Below are 21,647 nucleotides of genomic sequence, written 5' to 3'. Positions count from 1 at the left end.
GTACTGTATGTGTCATAACGGTACAATTGTGAGTGTGATTCTTAAAATTTGTTTGTTGTTTTATCTTTTATTTACTTAATCATTCATCCTATTTATTTGTTTGTGTGTGTGTGTGTGTGTGTGTGTGTGTGTGTGTGTGTGTGTGTGTGTGTGTGTGTGTGTGTGTGTGTGTGTGTGTGTGTTAGTGTTAGAGAGAGAGGGACTTTACGTGTGAAAACGTGCGCAGCCATGACGCTATTGCGCATGTGCAGTGACGTGTTCGCAAGCTGGACGTCATGATGGCAAGCGCAGCGTGAACATATGGACAGGTAGGTTTACAAACTAATTTATTTTGTTTTGACAAATCATTTTTGTTTTGTCTGGTCATTTTGCTTCGTTTTGTTTCTGGCGCCATCACTGGAAAGCAAACTGTAGTTGACGGGGGTGTGTTTTTCATTAAGAAATAGGTTCGATGTTAGCTAGTTTGCTAATAAACAATAACAATAACAATAATTATTAGAATTATAATAATTGTGGAGATAATAGAAGAACACTAGACATGATACATACCGCTTAGTACCAGGTTCCATGTCCAAAAAGTCTGAAATCAGAGGTTACTGTAGTTATTTAGAGGTGTTTGATTTCGAATTAGCAGTGTTTATTATTACAGCTCATGATGTTCAGTCACTTTGACAACTTCGGTACTGAAGCACATTAAAGTGTTATAGTGTGTTATAGCGTGTACATGTTTTTCTTGTATCTCGCTATACACTGATTAACTCAGTACTTGTTCCTCCGGAGTTACTTTTACTAAAGCAAGGGGCATCTCATACATCTACATTTCCAGCATTTATCAGACGCCCTTGTGCGATATCTCATGTTTATACAACTGAGCATTTGAGGGTTAAGGGCCTTGCTGAGGAGCCCAACAGTGGCAGCTTGGTGGACCTGGTATTGAACTCACAACCTTCTGATTGTGAACCTTCCCAACACCTTAACCACTAGGCTGGCACACACCCCATATGTCAAAGTAATAACCAATATGAAGTGTTTACTATTTAACAAGACCTGGTTAAATGGTAAAGAAGTCTTATTTACCATTTCACCAGAACTATTACCAAAAGCCTGATTTTTATGTATACACACACACATGTATTTATCTGTCTTTATTTGACTGCGAGAGACATTAAAGGCTTTATGTTAATTCTTCATGAAACATCCTGTATTATGATTTGCACCAATACAACGAGCATATAGCCCTCGGAGGTATAACACTTATTAAATACATATATATAACACTTATTAAATACATATATATAAAATATGAGCCTTCTTTACCATTTAACTAGAATTGAGGTGATGCAAGTCACATAGTGATGCACACAGTCCACACATTTCTTTCATCACCTCAATTCTGGTTAAATGGTAAAGAAGTCTTGTTAAATAGTAAACACTTCATATTGGTTACTGGTGATTAATGATTTGCAAAAAGCAAAAGCTATTTGGACATTGTTTTTATTTTGTATTTGTCTTTATTTGTTTTTATTTGGTTTCAGCCAGAGCTCTGTTCCTATAAAATGGCACCCTCCTCATCCTCATGCTGTTGTGGCTGTTCCTCTCCCTGTACCTGGCAGTGCTCACGCTCCTCAGCCTACACTTTAGTTCTTGGCTTGGTATTCGTTTCGCTAGGGACCAGTCGCATTATTTTACTGAAGTTCTCTGAAAATGAAGGTAACCTCCAACTTGTCAGATTGAGCAGAATTAACTGATGCAATTACCGTAGCTTGTCAAGTTTGTCAGCCTTTATTTTTTTAAATTCTTCTCAGGTTGATATGAAGGTAACCTGTTACACTGTCTTGGCCTGTTACTAATCAATTTCCTTTTTCCCCCCCCAGAAAACAAGTATGACTTTCACCCTGCCTCTGTAAACTTAATGGCAGAGACCATTAAACTTATCTTTTGTTTAGTCATGTCAGTGCGAGTGATCATTCGAGGTGAGCCTATGAACTGGTATGAGCTGTTAACAAACCTACTGTATATGTCAGAACACAAATTTATATCTTTCAGCAATTTGCTAACATGAATGTTCATTTTCTGTAGATTGTCTAGGAATTTTGTTGAAAATTTGCATTATATTGTGTAATACTGTTTACAGTATTGAATTTTTAATTTAACATCTGAGGTTTAGTCAGATTAACTGTGATAAATCATTTTTGGCTATAACTGCATTTTGCTTAAACAATTGACAGTTATTTTGTCTGTATGTGGATCTCTATCAATGGTTTTAGCAGAATAATTGTAACTGATTTCAGTAGTAAGATGATTGAATTATGATCAAAAGCCCCATTGCAGACAATTAGCTGAAAAGAACCTGTTGGCAGCTTATCAGCTCTTTCCATATATGTACATGCATAATAATAACAATGTGGCTACAAGTTTTTCATGTGGCCAGTAGTTTTCCTTAAAGCAGTTTATACTTGTTTTCCAGAGGGTCGTTCTTGTAAGGACTTGGGCTGCTCCTCTGGTTCCTCTTTTTTAAGCTGTTTAAAATGGGCTGTCCCTGCATTCCTCTATTTTCTTGACAACCTCATCATTTTTTATGTGATGACCTACCTCCAACCTGTGAGTTGGTCTAGTTTTTAATGTGATGTGATTTTAGTCATAAAGGAATTTCTAACAGTTTGTAGTGTTTATATATTTTATTGTTTCTTATGTATTTTACTATTAAGTGAGCAGATGCATCATTCTCTGTGTTTGAACAGGCGATGGCAGTATTGTTCTCCAATGTCGTTATTCTTACAACAGCAATTCTGTTTCGGTTTGTTCTGAAGTAAGTGTTAAACACGCACATCTATGACGTTTCCTCTCCACATTTTTTCCACAGCAGTTTCTGTTTGATGTTGTACACGGTTTGTTGTGCATGGGCTGTTAATATCAGGCTGAGACATGTCTTCTGTCTCATTCAGCTGTTGTAATTGCATACCTTACTCTGCAGGAGGCGTATGTCCTGGGTGCAGTGGTCCTCCCTCATCATTCTTTTCTTCTCTATTGTGGCACTGACCATGAATACATGCAGTAACCAGCATACTGTCAGTGTGCATGGCCTGCATGCAGCTCATGTCTCTGCGCCCTCTAGCAGCTGCTCAAACTATACACTGTTGGAAATGAAGAAGCACAACCAGAATGAGACCAGCTGGGCAGAGGGACTAGCGCCTGAGCTCTGGAACAGCCAGCTTGTCCAACGTTTACGCGGCTTTGGCCTTGGCTATGTCTTGCTGCTGCTTCAGTGCTTCACCTCTGCACTGGCCAACATCTACAATGAGAAGATCCTGAAGGATGGAGAACAGCTGGCTGAAAGTATTTTTATCCAGAACAGTCGTCTGTATGTTTTTGGTGTTGCCTTCAATGGCCTAGCATTGGTGCTGCGTGCTGACTCGCGGACAATGATGCTGCAACATGGCTTGTTTCACGGTCACAATGCCTACTCTGTAGCGCTGACCTTCATCACAGCTGCCCTTGGTCTCTCTGTTGCCTTCATCCTTAAGTTCCGTGACAACATGTTCCATGTGCTGACAGGCCAAATCACCACTGTGCTCGTCACAGCCCTGTCATTCTTCCTCTTTAATTTCCGCCCAGAACTAGACTTCTTTCTACAGGCACCCGTTGTTTTGCTGGCCATCTTTATATACCACAGCAGCAGCCTTAAGGACCCAGAGTATGTATTGCAGCAAGAGAGGCTCAGGGTCATCAATGGAGAGGTGTTTGAGCGGCATCAAGGGGTAAGGATTCAGCTGCACTTGATATGAAACATTTAATGTTTTCAGTCGTACTTTTTTTATTTGGTTCATTTCACATTGAAACATTTACAGCTGCAGCACAAACTGTCAAAATGTTTGATGGTTTTTGCATTAATGGATACTTATTATTTCTCGCATAGTTTCTTTTACCTCTAGGTCATTCTTATAAGAGAAAATATAATTTCATTTTTAAAATAGAACATTTTGAATTATTTGTTTCTATTATTTGTGTTTTATTAGAGATTGTATAGAATTTCATGACTATAGTTATATAAAATAAGTAGTAACAGTTCAGCTTTTTAGTGCCTATATGAATATGGGTGGAGTGTTAAAATATGCCAAAATAAACTGAACTAATGAAAGACCTAAACAAAGTAAATACATGGTGATAATATGCATATTTGCCTTCTCCATTTGGGTTTGTTTTTACAGGCAAGGCATGTAATTGATGCTCTGTATGTTATGTCTTCCTTTCCTCTATGCCACTGGGCTTTTTAAATAATTTGTTCTCTGATGATTCTCTGTAGACAAGGCCATCATGTGTGATAATCAAGTTTAGAAAAAGAGGAAAGAAACCTAGGGCCGTATTGTCAAAAACATTAAGGCTAACTGTTGCTCTGAACAAACAGATTTGGGAGAAACTCAGAAGAACATGTTGATAGTCCTGATAAGTTACCACTGCCACTTATATATATATATATATATATATATATATATATATATATATATAGATATAGATTACTTCAAATAAATAAATATAGAATATAGATTACTTCAAATAAAAATAATGTTGTATCTGCATGATTTTATGCATTAGACTGCTGCCAAGTGAGTGTATACTATCTAATGTATGTATTTCTACATTTGCTATCCACTTTAACATCAACATCTGCGATGCCCCAAAAAACACTTGTTCATTTCATGAGAATATTTAAGCTAGATTTAGATTTTAAGCTGTGATTTCAATATAAGTAACAGTTATATGAGAACCTGGTTAGCCACTAGCTCATTTATAAAAGGAGGAACAAAGGATAAAGGAGGAATTCAAAGGAGGTTTATGGTTTTTAAAGTTTTTGTGCTTACTGAGCTCAATATTTTGTGCATAGGTTGTGTATTCATTAGGCATGTATTGGATTACTAAATGCTTTTCTGTTTTTGTTTTTTTTTGTTTGTTTGTTTTTAGGATGGGGAAGAGTTGGAGAGATTAAATAAGTCTGATTCAGAGGCTGATTCAGAAGAAGAGTCTTTCTGAGCTTACATTCTCATTCCAGACTTTACCTACTAATGTGTTACTGTAATTATTGCAAATGATTTGTCAATGTGCCTGTATTTATAATGCTCATGTTGCTATATTTATTGACCCTTTTTTCAGGGACACTATTATATTGGTGAAAATGCTTAATGCACTCATACCTGTAAACCCACTAGAATGACACTGTCAGTGTTTCTGCTGTGCTAAGAATTATCTGGTAATTGGTATCTTTGGACAGATTGGGAACAAAATGTGTACAGAAACAGATGGGCTACAGTCAGCAGGTGTAAACATAGTTTACCACACTGTGGTACGAGTTCTTTCAATGGGCCAAAGAATATAAAGCGTGGCCTAAATAAAAAATATCCATATGCTGAAGTAGTTTAAATTTCAGTGTCCATGGCATTGTATTTTGCAGGTGATCAATTTTAAATGTCAAATGTCTGCTAAGGCTTAATAAAATTTCTAAAATGGCATAAAATTTTTGATTAAACATTAAAAATGTTCCAGAGTAAAACAGAGAAGACTGGCAAAGTGGTGTTTGTCAAATGTGTTGAGTAGTTACATTTCTGTGAGCAGATGTAACCTTGACATTGTTGTCTCAGTGACCTTGACATTGTTGTTTTTGTTAAAATGCCTCTGGGAAAACATATTGATCGGGAATGTGTTCCTGATGTTATAAAGATATTCTTTACTTTTTGTTGTTTTGTCCCGATATAGAATGGTGTCTCATCAAAAGTGCATACACTTCACTCCCAGTGTTCCTTACACTCACTGCAAGAGGCTACTAAAATGACTGAGGGAGTGAAAGGCTTTGACTGTTTAGATTACTGTCAGTGCCTTATGCTTGCATGAGAACAGCATGAGAACAGTGAGAGAACAGAGTCAATCTGATTCTTAAAAGCCTAGAGCTTGACCATAGGGGGCATGAAGGTTGGTGTGTGAAAATCTTTTAGACCCACATGACCTGCCATGAGGGGGGTTTATATAATAAACAGAAGGTTAATATTACAGTGGCATGTTAACATAAAGCTATAAAGTTATTTTTATTAACATCATTATAAATAGGCACACAGTACACACACACAAACACACACACACACATATATATGTGTGTGTGTTTGTGTGTATGTGTGTAACAATGATTTACAGTGGAGTAAAAAAAAAAATCCAAACCAGTTTCCATTAACAGAAACCTGGCTGTGACCCTGACAATGATCAGCCAGAAAATAATACAAATTTCTTCAGCTTTTATCTACAAAAGATAATGTCACTGGCTGTAAAACACTATATACTCTGTCAGGGAGAGATAATAGACCTTTATAAAACATAAGACATGTTTAACTTTAAATGATAAATGAAGAAAAAAAAACAGTTAAAAAGAGTAAGTATGATTGTGTGACATTTGATGCTGAACTTCAGTCCACTGCATAATATAGACTCCTTTTGGATAGCTCACAAACTGACATAGCCTTTAGTAACCATATCCTTCATGATATCCCTCCTGATAGCCATTGTGGTAACCATGGTGATAGCCATAGGAACCATACTCATCCTCAGGGCAGCGCATGCCCAGGCTCTGTTGGATGGCCATCTCCTGCCTACGTAGCTGCATGGAGTCGATCAGATCATAAATGTTGGCCATGGACCACATTGGTGATGGGTACCAGGACTTTACATTACCATCTTTGCCCACCAGCAACATGGAGAAATATTCAGGGCTGATCTGGAAATAATTCCTGATGTCTCTCACCAGTGTTGCTGACAAGCCCTCACGGTCCACTGTTGCACTGCCTGGAACATGCAGAAATTTAAATGTGATGAGGCCAGAATCAGACATGTCCAAATACTGCTGTGGTAAAATTATACTGGTATGATGCAATAAGAAACTAAGGCTAACATACAAGGCCTTAACATAATTCATCTGTTAAAACAGCCTGCAACCCTGTAACTGTAACATACTGTAAATTACACAGATCCCAGATAACTATTAGTACAGATTTACTTTATGAATCTGACTATTCAAATTTTAAGCTCATTATTTAACTATTTAATTATTTAACTATTCCTGGACCGACCACTGACAGAACATATACCAGTGTTGACATAATTTATTGACCTGCTTGACTGAGTTTGTGAGTTTTGGACTCAACCCATTCAATTAAGGTGAACTAAAGTAATCTAATGCCTCAGTATAGTACCTACCCTGCTTTGAAAACCACTGAAAATATTGTTTACATGAGTAATTATGAAAGCAATAGGCCACTTCAAGGTAGTGAGATTGTTAGGAGAAAAAGGTAAAAGATCATTTTACACTAAAGGCAACCTTGTAGGAAAGCTATATTTAAAGGAGAGTTATATTTCTAAGACTAATATGTATCCTCAGAGTTCAACCTTCGGTTTGTGTCTGATTTTTTTGGTTACATCTAAAGTCAGTGCTGCTTACTTCAACAGCTTTGATCTAAAAACATCACGGAAGCCATCCCTCAGGCATGCTGAAGCAGCTTTTCAAACACACAAAACCCTGATGCTCAACCTAACATCAGCTGCACAAGCACACTGAGCGGCTCTGTGGTTTTACCAATGCTGAAACCTTTCCCTGCTTTCAGGTTTGTTCTGCAAAGTTAAGATTCCTGTGGGAGCCTTGTGGTCCTCACCCAGCTGGCCAGTGCTGAGGATTCAGTAGGAGAGACTGAATCACAGAAGAAAGGTACTGCAGGCTTTACAGCACAAGCCTACCTGCTGTTCTTTAGGTACATCTGAGCAAAGCTGCCCACGTCAACACCCACACACCAAGAAGCCTTGAGCTGAACACATGGATGTCAGCTTATCCACGTTTGCTTATTTAAGTTATGGTTTGTTACCATACAGCCTGTTTAGTATGAAGTTGGAGTCATTAATGTGCTGTCTGTTCAGACACAATTTTTTAAATAAAATTTTTAAGACAACATAAACTCAACATATTCAGTATGGGTTTATAAGTGTACAAAAAAGGTAATCCTTACCATTAATGGGGTAGAGCTCCAACACTCCACCCATGTCTATTATCTCAGTGCCCAGTAGCTTTAAAACAGATATATGACGAAGCCCTGCAAACAAGCATGTTATTTTATTCATTCATTCATTCATTCATCTTCTACCGCTTATCCGAACTACCTCGGGTCACGGGGAGCCTGTGCCTATCTCAGGTGTCATCGGGCATCAAGGCAGGATACACCCTGGACGGAGTGCCAACCCATCGCAGTGTTATTTTATTAGACATAATATTATCCAAATTCGCACTTATCTGGTGATCATGCCTTGTGCCCTGACTTTCCTGGGATAGGCTCCAGGCTCCCCACAATCCTTTATAGGTTATGCGGTACAGAAAATGGATGGGTGGCTAATATTAACTAAGTTAATAGCCAGATGTATGTAATTTCCCTAATCATTCAGTTGTTTTTTTACTTTAGCTTTCTTTATAGTTCCTCTTAGAAGTGATCTTGGCTTGACTTTAAACTAATAGTCAAAACGACTCTCCATCCATCCATCCATCCATCATTCCTTTCTTTCTTTCTTTCTTTCTTTCTTTCTTTCTTTCTTTCTTTCTTTCTTTATGTAATAATAACACTGAAGAAAAAAGTGTTAAATAGAACTAAAATTACTATAAATTAATCAATACATACATGATTATTCACTATTAAGCTTTGCACATTCTTGCCATGAAGGAGTTTCAACCAGAAAGCTTCTCTTAAAGTTCGTACATGTGCTAGACATTTGGATGCTTAGCAAAGGTTCTTTGAAAATACTTATCTGGGAAACATTTGGGAAATTTACATTACAAACAAACTGCAACCATTTACTACAATGTCTTTAAGACAATAAAAAATTATATATTCGATACACTATGTTCAACACTTTAACTAGTAATATATTAGCTTGTTAAATGGAGGAGTATGGACCAAAAACGAACTGTCATTCTGAAACAGCCTTTTATGTACAATATCAACAGTGATGTTGTAAGATTGACCTGGTTTTAATTATCCATGACTGATTTATGGAGGAAATCAAAGCTTTTGCATATTCCTGGTTGTGTATTTATTCCATGAGCTCAGTTGCCCATTTGTCTGGTACACAAAAACAGCTAGTACAAGTCAATTTCTTAGTGAAACAGACTTACCAAGGTTGCACGCCTGACTGGAGAGGGCATAGAGCTGCTGCTGATAGGCCCACTCTTCATCATTGGGAGCTGATATCACAAAAAGTCTGCGTCTCCACCTGAACCTTATATGACACAAATAAAATCCTAACCAGGATGACTAGACTGGTTATCATTAGCATCCCAATAGACTGGGATCATTAGTACAGGAATGAAATTAATCTGAGTGGCCAAGGTTTCCGAAATATAAGAGTGTAATTTACTTATGTATTATTGAATATTGGATATTTTTTCCTTGCCAAGCAAAAATGATCACACCAATCAAAAATGATACATAAGAATATAAAAGAAATTAAATAATAAATAAAAGAGCTTTGAGAGAGGAAATATTGCCATTTTGGGCAAATAGGCTAGATTTAGACAGGTACAGATTGAAATGTGTGTCTAAATAAAGTTCTGTTTAATTATAATTTGGACATCTCTACACTGAAGGATCTGCTCTACCTGGACAGAAAGTTTTCCAATGATCGTGGCTTGTCTTCTTTTTTACATGTCACCCCATCGCGCTTTTGTTGCTCCATTTCTCTGATGCGAGAAGAGAAGGTATCGATGTAGCCAAATACTGCCTTCATGGCAATTGGGACCTCATAAAATTGCTGCAAGAACACGGCAACACAGAAAGATGCTTTTGATAATCTTAAGAGTAAGTGTAACATTTCACAAGAATTCCTAAGATTTTACTCTGAACCACAATAAACAGACAATTCAATCAAGAGCCCGATTTAAAGCAACAAAGTGAACTATTTCTTGCCATCTTGTGCTTTTGGCAACAACATTTGTATGTGTGTAAATAAATCAAATGAAGCTTTATGGAAAACACTGCATCATTGAGGGCAAGTTCAGGGTGTCTTGATTAGCCACAGCTCAGTGTAGGTTTTACAGTGTAGTAAGACTCTTACTCTGCATGCCCCTAGCAGTCTGCCTACACACTAGCTTCTTTGTTTACACCAGCTGTCTGCATGGGCCCTGGTTTTACCCTGAACACAAAAAACATGCTACTGAAAAATACTGAGGATAAAAGCCCTCTGCTGTCAAAATGTAACATGATGTAAACGTGATGCATTACATAGGGGAGGTGTATCATATTACAGCAATCTAATTAAGGGTTCAATCACCTCTATGTGCAATAAAGAGTTCAATAAAGTACTTCTTCCATGTTGAAAGTCAAATTTAAAAGCAGTTTCTGCTGATTATATGTCATTGATAAGCTGTACAGAAATATGAGACCTTATATAGATATATATAGTGCTAATGTTCTGTGTTACTTCAAAATGCAGTGTGCTTGTGTGAAAAACATATTCAGTAAACCTGAAAAATCTGGAATACCTAAAAAAGGACATAACTGTACCTTCCATTTCATGTCCATATCAGTAAGCACCATATAGAAATCATTGTAGGTCATTCTGAACGCTGTCCTCAGATCTGTGATGAGCTCCTGGTTCACCAGATCCTCCTGCCGCAGGCCCTTCATAGGTTTGTCATTTTCTGAAAGCAGATCAATTTCATCCCCTGGTCAGCTAAACAGAAAAACTATATATATACGTATACGTATATGTATACACATATATATATATATATATATATATATATATATATATATATATATATATATATATACAATTTTGCTGTGCCAGCATTAGATTGGATTGACTGTAGCTGATGGGTTTACCTAAGAAATCCATGGATCACTGATTTTCTTGTCTACATGGAAAACAACCAGTCATGTGATACCTATGAAGTAATTTAGCTATTTATGCTGCGCAAACATCTTCCTCATGTCCAGTTTGAGACAGATAAAAACTAACCCATGCATGTGAAAGGCCCCTTCTACCCACTGCAGACTTGTAGTGAGACAGCCAAACCCAAAGGTTTGTTTTTCCTACCTCAAAAGTCAAAGCATGTCTCACATGGATATCCAATAGACATTCTTTATTCAGAAGACAACATCTGAGCAGAAGGCTCTGTAATGTCGGCAATTTTGCCTGATGAGGGAACAATGACAAACTGATACACTTATGCATAACATTCCTCTACACACAGTCTATTTGTATTCGACTACTTATAGAAATGCCATACACTACTGGGAAATTTCTATAGTTATAAAACAGTTAATAAATAAACCAGTCTGTTAAGGAGAAATACATCATAGCCACTTGACCAAGAAAATGAAAGAGAACATTTTGATGTATCTTTCCAATTAAAAGGGCAACTGTAGTTGTATAGCAGTGCAGAGACCCACAGTAAGAGGCCTTTAATTGTGGTTTTTGAACCACAGCCCATCCAGTCAGACGCACTTCCTTTCAGTCCTGTCTGTGATGTATTGGGACCAGTCACAATGCTGGCAAACTGTGACACCATATGTTCCAAACTTAGAAAAAAAACCCAATGCTCAAACTCAGATCAGCACAGAAGAAACCCAATGCACTGAGATTCAGAGTCAGATTTACCACTGAAAGAAGACAACACAATGAGCTGCATAATCAGTACTGATAGATTCAAGCATATTCAGAGAAATATACTATAGAAATAGCCCAATAATTTGAGAAAAAAAAAGTTAACACTGAGTTAACACTCCAAGTGTTTTAACCCAACATTTCAGTCTCACTTTCCGCCCATCTGTGTAACGATTCTAATCAGCAAACTGGTGACTAAGTGGAATAAAATGTAAATGGCCACTGACTCACACAAAGGCAAAAACGAGTATCATCTTTGGTCACATTCTGGAATTTCTGCATACTGACTTATAATTTCCACTGTCTGCCATATTTCTTTAGCTGCTTTTTAATCTTGTAAACACTAAAAGTGAACAGCCAAGTGAACCAAGTTAGGCATTGCTACCATAGCCATTTGGGATTGCTGGGTTATTGATCAGAAGGTCAAGGGTTCAAGCCCCTGCATTGCCAAGCTGTTATTGTCTGGCGTTTAAGACTCTTAACCCTCTCTGCTCCAAGGGTGCTGTTTCATGGCTGACCCTGTGCTCTGACCCCAGCTCCATAACAAGCTGGGATTTGTGAGTAAAAGTATTTCACTACACTAGAATGTATATGTGAGATTAAACAACAACATAATAATTATAAAGACTTCTTCTTTAACATACTCATTTCTATTTAGGAATTATAGAAAATGGATTATTAGTAAAATGTGGTATCTGACATTTCATTTTCTGTAAGCATTACCTTACATTTGGAATATTTTATTGCCTCATTAAGAACTTCTCTGCCAAGAACTGACTCGCTCTTGTTCTTGATGAGCTCAAACTCTCCATTTTTCCTGACTGAAACTTCAACTGGATCAGCAGACAGTGTACTGACATGAGGTCATTAAATGGAAAAGCACTGGTTTTCCTCAAAGCTAAAGGCTAAATGTCAGATTAAAGGACATTTTCTTATCATTGAAAATCTCTTAATCAGCAACACAAAGAGCCTCTGAAATGTGAAATGTTCCTCTTTGAACTGGTCAGACGTAAGGCATTTTCCCTTGTAGAGCCCAACATGATAGTATCATAGATAGTAACTGTTGAACTGCCATTTCCGCCAATTAGGCACTGAAGGCTCATGAACTGTTCACAGCACAGCTTCCTGTTCATAGCTAAACTGCTGTAATCAGTACAGCAGAACCATTTTGGGCGTGATGGATTTACATTCATTTCAAGAGTGACATCGGTAATTGCATTTGTTTTGACACTTGATACAATGTTTCATGCAAAAAAAAAAAAATGGTTCCAAATACTCTGTTAACCGAATGTTTTATTTTTACTACCTTCACAGCACATACTCTGTCCACAGATTCCATAGACTCAATAGATTCTTGTTGTTACTCTAGGTTTTCGTAGGTACTTACTAAACCTGACAAGAAAAAAAGCTGTAACCTTTAAACCAAGTTCCCTCTGGCACAGTAAAAACAAAGCTGCTTTTACAAACTGCACAGTAATTAAAAGCTATGGAACAGGAAGCTGTATTTTGTAAACCTTAGTGACATTTGACATCTGGTAAGCATGCCTCAGTTTTGCAACATTACAGGAATGCAAACATTGAGATACATATAGTACTTGAAAAGAGAGCCCCAAATAATCAATCACTTAAAACTTTTTTACTGCACAAAATCCAGGAAAACTTTTGGCTCACCAAGCTGGTAATGATCAATTTTCATGGTGCTGTTGGTGAAAGTGCCAAATATGGTGATGATAGAGATCTTCCTGATAGCCATTTCACATACATGCTCTAGATATTCATCCCTCTGCTGCACATACATGTTGTTCTCCTCTGATGGAGCAGTAATCAGCTAGAATAAAAAAATAGGTGTAATAATGCACATATTATTTTCTATATATTACACACAGCAAAGATACACATTAAACAGATGTGTAGATGGTGAGCATAAAAATGTAATTGAACTTACAATTAACCGCCTTCTGTTTTCAAAATATTCCAAGAATGTAGCAAGAGCTCCCTTTGAAGGAGGTGCTGGTTTCTTTGTAGGATTCTGGTACTCCTTATTTTCTATTTCAGTCTTCTTGTTCATATTTTTTCCAGGCCTCGCTGCTATCCTCTTTTTTCCTTCATGTTCCTTCCCTTTCCTTTTTGACTTGTCCTTCTTTGGCAGCTTATCTGATTTGTCTTTTTTCTTACTTTTCTCTATATTGTCCTGCTTGTCCTTGTCTTTCTTAATAGGAACATTCTCAAAGGTTTTTTCTACTGGGTAAGTGTCTGTAGGTTTGCCAACATTATGCTTGTCTTCATATACATTACTCAGACCATCTCCATTTTTTTTCTTAATTGGCTTAGATTTGACTGGCTTGTGTTGACTTGGCAGGTCACCAGGTTGTTTAAGAATGTAGTCCTTTCGGTCAGTACGATTGTCTCCATTTTTTGCAGTGTAGGCTTTGGTATGGAAGTAAGAGGGGGTGGTTGGATGAATAGAGTTTTTCTTAGACTTGTGTCTGTTATTATGATGGTGATTCTTGGTCTTGGATTTGGAGTCCCATTGTGAGATTGTTTGAGCTTTTGTTGGTCTCTGGGAGATGGTAGTGGCCTGTGTGGAAGAAGTAGTAAAGCGGATGGTTGTTGTGGGATGAGTGGTAGGGGGCCGGGTGGTGGTAGTTGTAGTTGTTGTGGTAGTAGTAGGTCTTGTAGTAGTAGTAGTAGCAGAAGTAGGTGTAGATGTAGATGTGGTGGTGACCTGTTTGGGTCTTCTGGTGGGCTCTTCTTTTCTCTGTGGTCTTCTCACAGTGCTAGGGATGCCCTCAACCACCTGACCCTCCTCCCCTGCCTCCTTACACTTCTGCACAAAGCCCTTCTGTCTTACCTTCTCCATCTTTCGCATGGGTGACTGGTCTATGACCTCGTACATGGCCTCCAGCCTCACTGGGTATGGGTAGCGCTCCTCCACTTGAAGGGTCTTTTTCAAAAGCACCATACCAAACTTCCCTTTTTCTAACTTGAGAAAGTTCATGAGTCGTGGGATGAGTGCTATATCCAGAGGCTCTTCCATCACTTTGCCCACATTGGTAATGCGTCTGACTTTTCCACCAATCTCTCCCTCCTGGTGAAACATCACAATCTGGTGCACATGTCTTTCAGCCAGCTCACAGTACACATCAGGCTTAAGCAGGCTCATCATTAGCCTGTAATAGCCATCTGATTCATGAGGGGCTGAGATGACCAGTAGACGATTTTTCCCGGCAAATGTGGCCAGCAGATTTGGGGATCCAGCAGAGTTAGGCATGCGGGACAGGGTAGCCCTTGCTCCGGGAACACCACTATCTCTCTGGAGGTTTTCCAACCCACCCTGCATACCTCTTGCCTGACTTAACAACCTTCTGTTTTGTCTAATATTTGCGTCATCATTTTGCATTGCTTCTGGGTTCTCATTAACTTTAGGCCGAGCTGCCAAGGAGACAGAGCTCCGTCTTGACATAAAGGATGACCGACGCCTTGATTTGTTTAGTCTCAGATCAGCCAGTTTACCATCAGCTGTGCTACAATGTGACACAAACACTGCTAAGGCCAAGTAATACACAAAAATGACCCAACACACGGCCTTCACACTCATTTTTACCAGTTTAATTTCAGTAAAGGTACAGCTGAAACAAATCAACAAATGTCATAAGACGGAGAGTAGACTAATGTAGCCACATACTGAAGACTGGTACCCAAGGATGAACACGTCAATCAGCTCAGGTGTTATACAACCCTCAAGATATCTAAATAATCCAATCAGATTTCAGGCAACAGGTTACCGGAAAAAAAAATCACTGCAATTCAGTCTATTTTAGTCTAGACTCCGATCAGATATTCGGTTCATTCATTTGTAGTAGCGCCGATGAGTCCTGACGACGCCACATCTGTGCATCTTACTTCTGTATCGAGATGTCATTCAATTCCTCCGAACATTTTAAACCTCCATCACCCGGAATTCCTCAAATTGTGCGATCTGAAGTTTTCCCGAAATTCAGCAAATGTACTCCTGGATCAGATGGAGAAAAAGCAGCGCCCGGTCACGGACAAAAAAATGAATGGGTATTAAACAGGGAAAGAAAGTCTTTATCCCTGGACGTTGTTCCAGACATGCCAACAAATCACACCAGTCTCCGGCTCTTCTGTGAAAAGGACCAACCCCTGGAGCGCTGGGTTGCCAAATCGTAAACATAAACCCACTCAAAATTCAATATTTAACGCTTCAATATCTGATTTTACACGAGGTTAAAAGTATAGAAAATAACTATGAACGTTTTTTTTTAGGAATGTCGATAACAGTTAAGCAGTACTAAATAAATCTAACAATAGGCGCAAAAGGCAGATCTTCATAATGTAATTTGAGCCATAACAGCTAAAATATAGCATGGTGATTTCCTCATGTTCTCTATAATGTGGCAACCCACATAACTCTGTAAGCAACTCTAGATCTTTGTCTGGAAGGGAAACACACTTCAAAAATAAAGACTAATTTACACACAGATAAAAAAAAAAGTAAAGGATCATATTTTGAAGGATATAAGGATGGCTAGGAGGATAAAATATGATAAAATATGAATCACAGAACAGTTACAATAAAATGCATTATTAGTACAAATAATAATAATAATAATAATAATAATAATAATATTAATACCAGCATCTGGTGTCCCAGATGTAACAATTATCTGGTGTACCACTAAGTAACTAGCGTGTTTCCTAGAGGAAAGTGATCAACATCTCCCCCACTGAGACTGTACCAAGGTCTCTTAAAATCAAGATACCACTTTATATCCACAAGCTGTTCTAAAAAGATCCCGGAAGGGCTTGCGGTACCTGGAGAAGGTGCATATGCATACATGTTATTTCGAGATTTGAATAAAATTAGAATCTAATAGTCTCAGTGAATCTCACTGAGACAGAGTGATGTAAAATATTTCTCTGTCCCAAGATGAACTTTGAAATACAGCCTTTATGTTGAGCAGGTGGGTTTCATCTTTGTAAAGCTGGCCCTCATCAAAGGCTCCTAAAAGGGAGCAACCCAACCATCATTTGTGTTTATTATTGTCTGCCAACATACAGGTAGCCAAATGCAAGCAAACAATAAAAAGAGCATTTCCCTGTGTTTGCTTTTCTATTCTATTTGTACCTTTCACTCACCTTGTGTTTTGAATTTAGTGCTTTCATAAATGCTCCAATGTGTGCAGCACATGTGCATGTTCCATAATCCACGACCCGCTGTCAAGCCACATCCTCTCATATGTGGTCCATCACAACATATATCAGTTTTTAATGAAAATCCTCTGCATGGATAACTGCAATAGAGCTTTGCACTATATTACCGTTATCATGTGTTGTTTATTAAGTATCTTTTAATCGAAATTTTTAATTGCAGGTTTTCAACAAAATACTTTCGGATGACTTTAATATGTTTGCACACATTTAATATACAGGGCTTTTTACTGAACAGAAGGCCTGAAAATAAATTAAAGTTATATATATATATATATATATATATATATATATATATATATATATATATATATATATATATATATATATACTGTACACATAATTATCACAGCTATTGCTGTTATTCAGTAGATTCTGGATGACTACAATAAGTACATTTACTCACAATGGAATTTACATGTTATGGCTAAAGCACTGTATTACAGTTTCAGGTGATTACGGATCTGGCAATTAAACAAAAAAATCTGGTTAGAATGAATTTTTAGTGATCACAGATTGTGCAGTCATGCAAGACAAAAGTAGACAGTAATCTTTTGTCATCTGTATATACAGTACAGGCATGCAGGGTGTTGACTCCTCTATTACCTCTTATATAAACAATGTGCTTATTTTACGCTACATGAAGCAAAAAATTATACCACTGCAGACAGACCTGACTGTTTTATGTGGCCTATATACAGTCCACACCAAGAAAAAAATAAATATCTCTTAATAGCCTCTTAGTTTCGAAGATTATTTAGCTGTGATATGCAAAAAACCTTTCATACTAATTATACAGTCCATATGATTGTGAATTTGTAAATTCTGAAAAAACTGACTGCAATCAGTGTCAAGGCCCTGAAAAAATGAGCAGGATTTTCACCACCTAAAAGACTGATTTATTTTATATTTGTGGGGGGGGAAAAAATACAGATATTCGTGCATTAACATAACTGTAATACGTGCAGCTGAAAAGGTTCACACAAGCACCAAGTGTTTACCAGAGAGTTCTTTTTGCCTCTGGATTTAGCATGATTTTTTTCCACCAGCACAGACAACACCCAGGGATAAAACAGAGCTCTTTCAAACCAATACACAGCTGCTCTTGTTTTCAAATTGAGATCAGGTTCTGGTATCATAACTTGAGAAAAATGAATAAATACATTAGAAAAATGAAAGTGATCAATTATGGGTGAACAGAATCAAAAAATTAAAATATTGCTGACACAATTTGTAATAAAACTTTTAAAATGACAACATTTAAATTTTTATTTTTACTGGTGCTGTTAACCATCCCGCTTATATATTAGTATTTTAAACTTGTTAGAAATCTTTCACTTAGGTCAACAAACAGTTAGGCTTGGTATGCCTAATTAATAATTTCTCAAATCCCAGCCCAAAAGGAAAAAGCCTACTGTAGACTCCGTAGTATTGTGCATATTGTAGTATTGGAGGATGCAGACAAGTAATCATTTGATTGTATAATTCAGAGCCAAGAGAAAATGCCCTTACTCCTCTATTCTGTAAAAGTAAGAACATTTGAATCCTTTGGTTTTTATTACTGATCCAGATCACAGTTCCATTTACTTAATAAAAACAGTGAAGTTTTAAAGAACACAGACTCACATATTCAAGATTTTATTTCATTTTTTATATATAACCTTCATTTAACCAGGAATCTCTTATCTCTTTTAAGAGAGAAGGTCTGTTTATGTTTCACAGAAATGAAAACTGGGGCTTGTGTGCTATGCATAAACTTTTCATCAGAAAATCAGAAACATAATTTATATTACCCCTGAAATCTAAACTGCATATCATGAACAATACCTTTTTCATACATTAATCCACTACACTACACTACACACTACGTGAATTTGAGGAGGTTCATCATTTACATGTGTTCTCGTAGGTGTTCTAGTTCTATGATGTAGTGTAACATTTAATAGAAAATAATTAAGTCATAACACATTTTTATCTATGGGGAGTATTCACGGTAGTGAAGTTCCAAAGATAGATGCAGGGAAAGATCTCCACACTCTATGGTTGCCAGATGTTTCTTGAGTTAGGATGCCTATGGTTGTATTCAAGTGTCCACCACATTTAAAGGCGAGCACTTGTTATTTGGTCTATTGTGAGAGCATATTGGAAAAAGACTAAATGTAATTTCTTCACAAATTCCATCACTTTTTGTAGAAAAAAATGTCTGTTACAGACAAGATAATAAGCAATGGCAAAATTTTATTATTAGATTAGTATTTTGTATATAATATATATAGTATATTAAATTTGATTATTACTGTAAATATGCATGTGTTTTCTGGCCACATGTACATTAAATAATGAAACACATTGGAAGAAATACATTCCAGTTCTTTCATAGATATTTTTCTGTCTTTTTTGTTGGGGTCCAGGTTCCTGTTTTTCCATGCATGATTTTGAATGTGCAGGAATTTGGCCTGTACAAGAGCAGCCTGTACATTTGTCAATACATTCAGCAGTGTTTAAAAAAAGCTCTTTAAAGAAAATATCACTTTCCTGAAGATTCTTGAAATTTTGTGTCCTAGTAGCAGTAAAGAAATGTATTATTGCTTATTTTAATACCTAACTGTTGCTCGGAAATGTAATATTTCTAACCATATTATCATATTAGTTTATTTAATAAACTAGAGTGGTGGATGCTACCATTTTATATCTCAATTTTAAGGCATACAGTCTAAGTGTGCAGTGTTTGAACAAGGAATTCCGCATTCAGACATTAAAACAACATTCCCTTTGAAGCTCGAGAGAGCACTAACCAGTATCGCCCACGCCTTACCCCCACATACCCACTTCTCTCACACTTTCCACATCCTGTCTGACGCACACATACAATCCTACCTCAGCATGTTATAAAAACAGTTGTCTTTGGTTATCATTTGTGATGGTCTCTGTTTAGTTTTAGACTTTTATACCATATTTTTCATTTTTAGATCATTTTTGACTAGTGTGTACTGTTTTTTAATTACACTGAGACCAGAATGTGTTGATTCTCTAATATCCAGTGGGGATATTTCCTGTTGGTTATTATGTTGTAATGTTATTTATTTAATTAGAGCAGGTTTTATTTTATATTTCTAAAAACAATTAAACCAAAGATAAAGATGATGCATAAAGAGATGTTTGCTTAATTAGTAAAGAAACTTTGATTGAAACAGTAGTGTGATGACTTTATCATTACATACAGATTTGTGACAAATTAAAGGAAATGGGTGGCTCTGTTATGCTTGAACCTTAAAGTGAAAAGTCACTGCAAATCAAAAGAAAGTTAATCAAAACACCATTTGAGGAGATATCATTTGGAAGTACACCACAGTTCCAGTACAATTCTAGAGATCTTTAAATTGTATTCCAATGTACATTGAAGCTGTTCTTGTGGCTTGTTGTTGCCCAAAACCTTACTGTTTATTAATTTAGTTTTTCCTTTACATTGTCACCAGTCTGCATGTCTTCTACATCAAAACAGAACATAAACTCATTTATTTTTTCATTCATCCATATTCATCTACAGTATATGGCATCAGCGGTGCACCATTATGCCATCCTCAAAACTGACAAGTGCTGACACCTGCTATTTGACTAAACTGAAAGCTCTGTTGAAATCTCTTGAGAAATAAACAGTCATACACAGGTAAGGGTGGTCAGCATTGATTGTTTAAAGAGCCCTAATATGAGTTTCAGAAGTGGTTTTCCCTAATGGGGTACACAGATAGATGTGAATGTGAAAAATAATATATAAAGATGAGATATGTGAGAAGAAGCTTTCCCACTGTAATGCAGGAAATACCCTATTTCATTTACGATGCTGATGTCATTAGATTTGATTTGTTGGCTCTTTACTGTATATCCAAGCCAGTGTTTCTGGATTGTTATGTCCTAATGTTGCTCTGTTGTGCACCTTGTGTGTTTGAAGAATTAGATTTAGATTGATATCATGCCACCGTGTTCTTAGAGTTCAACAAAACAGTGTAGTTATAAGACAATTTTTCAAAGACATATATGTGAAGCTAAGTGCTCAATTAAGTCTATTAAAAAAACACTTCTCTAAACACTGGCCCTTGTTAAACTCTTTTGCAAATATCCTCAAAATCAGATGCAGCACTGCCAAGTCTGTTCTTGGAGTCCTTCCATTTCATTCCACTGAAATGTCACACACTGCTATTTCCCACGTTCGTATGTGTGTAGCATCTGTGGATGGTGTTTTTGTGCCTCTCTGCAGTAACCCAGTTACTCACTTATTCTGGCCTTCAGCCATGCAAAGTGGGCATTATTCTCTTGGCTTTGGCAATCATAAAGGTAGAAAGTGCTGCAATTTATTTTAGAGGATGATTAAGTTTTGCACTTTGAAAAGTCAGACTTTTTACTAATGCAGAGACCCATGGTTTCCTCAATCTGATTACACATACAATGTTTAATAGGGATTACAAGCACAGCAAGTCATGTTATGACTGCCTTTGTTATGACACTATGTTTTTCAAATAATGACAAGCTGAACATTTGACCATGTAAAGCCACAATAAATGAAGCTCATGCTATATACAGTATGTAGAATCAAAAAGCAGCAAACATTTAGGAACTCCATTTTTTGCTAAAGATTGTTTAGACAGGCTTACGTCCAAAAAACTTTACTTTTTTAGAGCTACTACTGTTTCTAGGTAGCTAGATGCATAAGGTCACTTTTTGGACAACAAACATCAACA

At 37.0% G+C, this 21,647-nt stretch overlaps 2 protein-coding genes across 2 annotated transcripts; one reads left to right on the top strand and one right to left on the bottom strand.

Moving 5' to 3' along the window:
- The first annotated feature begins 232 nt into the window (after positions 1–232).
- Positions 233–5,552, top strand: slc35a5 (solute carrier family 35 member A5). Its single transcript, XM_060876369.1, has 7 exons — positions 233–308; positions 1,536–1,710; positions 1,875–1,973; positions 2,468–2,601; positions 2,742–2,809; positions 2,975–3,758; positions 4,960–5,552. Exons 2-7 carry the CDS (start codon positions 1,557–1,559, stop codon positions 5,026–5,028), a joined length of 1,308 nt encoding a protein of 435 aa, XP_060732352.1. The 5' UTR covers positions 233–308; positions 1,536–1,556; the 3' UTR covers positions 5,029–5,552.
- Positions 5,553–6,055: 503 nt separating this feature from the next.
- ccdc80 (coiled-coil domain containing 80) lies at positions 6,056–15,794 on the bottom strand. Its single transcript, XM_060876368.1, has 7 exons — positions 13,625–15,794; positions 13,351–13,507; positions 10,575–10,711; positions 9,671–9,822; positions 9,188–9,291; positions 8,034–8,117; positions 6,056–6,822 (listed from the first exon to the last, which is right to left on the bottom strand). Exons 1-7 carry the CDS (start codon positions 15,275–15,277, stop codon positions 6,503–6,505), a joined length of 2,607 nt encoding a protein of 868 aa, XP_060732351.1. The 5' UTR covers positions 15,278–15,794; the 3' UTR covers positions 6,056–6,502.
- Between the last annotated feature and the right edge of the window lie 5,853 nt (positions 15,795–21,647).

The sequence above is a fragment of the Tachysurus vachellii genome, chromosome 8, assembly GCF_030014155.1.
Source record: "Tachysurus vachellii isolate PV-2020 chromosome 8, HZAU_Pvac_v1, whole genome shotgun sequence".
In the NCBI taxonomy this organism is placed as follows: Eukaryota; Metazoa; Chordata; class Actinopteri; order Siluriformes; family Bagridae; genus Tachysurus; species Tachysurus vachellii.
This window is presented reverse-complemented; position numbering and strand designations above follow the sequence as displayed.

What these genes read in the sequence shown, in the direction of transcription:
- ccdc80 (XM_060876368.1), bottom strand. Translation starts at nt 15,277, where the DNA reads ATGAGTGTGAAGGCCGTGTGTTGGGTCATTTTTGTGTATTACTTGGCC. An exon ending in AATTGATCATTACCAGCTTG is followed by an intron (nt 10,712 to 13,350) that starts GTGAGCCAAAAG and finishes ATCTGCTTTCAG; the next exon opens with AAAATGACAAACCTATGAAG. An exon ending in TTGGAAAACTTTCTGTCCAG is followed by an intron (nt 9,292 to 9,670) that starts GTAGAGCAGATC and finishes GTGTCATATAAG; the next exon opens with GTTCAGGTGGAGACGCAGAC.
- slc35a5 (XM_060876369.1), top strand. Translation starts at nt 1,557, where the DNA reads ATGGCACCCTCCTCATCCTCATGCTGTTGTGGCTGTTCCTCTCCCTGT. An exon ending in GAAGTTCTCTGAAAATGAAG is followed by an intron (nt 1,711 to 1,874) that starts GTAACCTCCAAC and finishes TTCCCCCCCCAG; the next exon opens with AAAACAAGTATGACTTTCAC. An exon ending in TGTTTGAGCGGCATCAAGGG is followed by an intron (nt 3,759 to 4,959) that starts GTAAGGATTCAG and finishes GTTTGTTTTTAG; the next exon opens with GATGGGGAAGAGTTGGAGAG.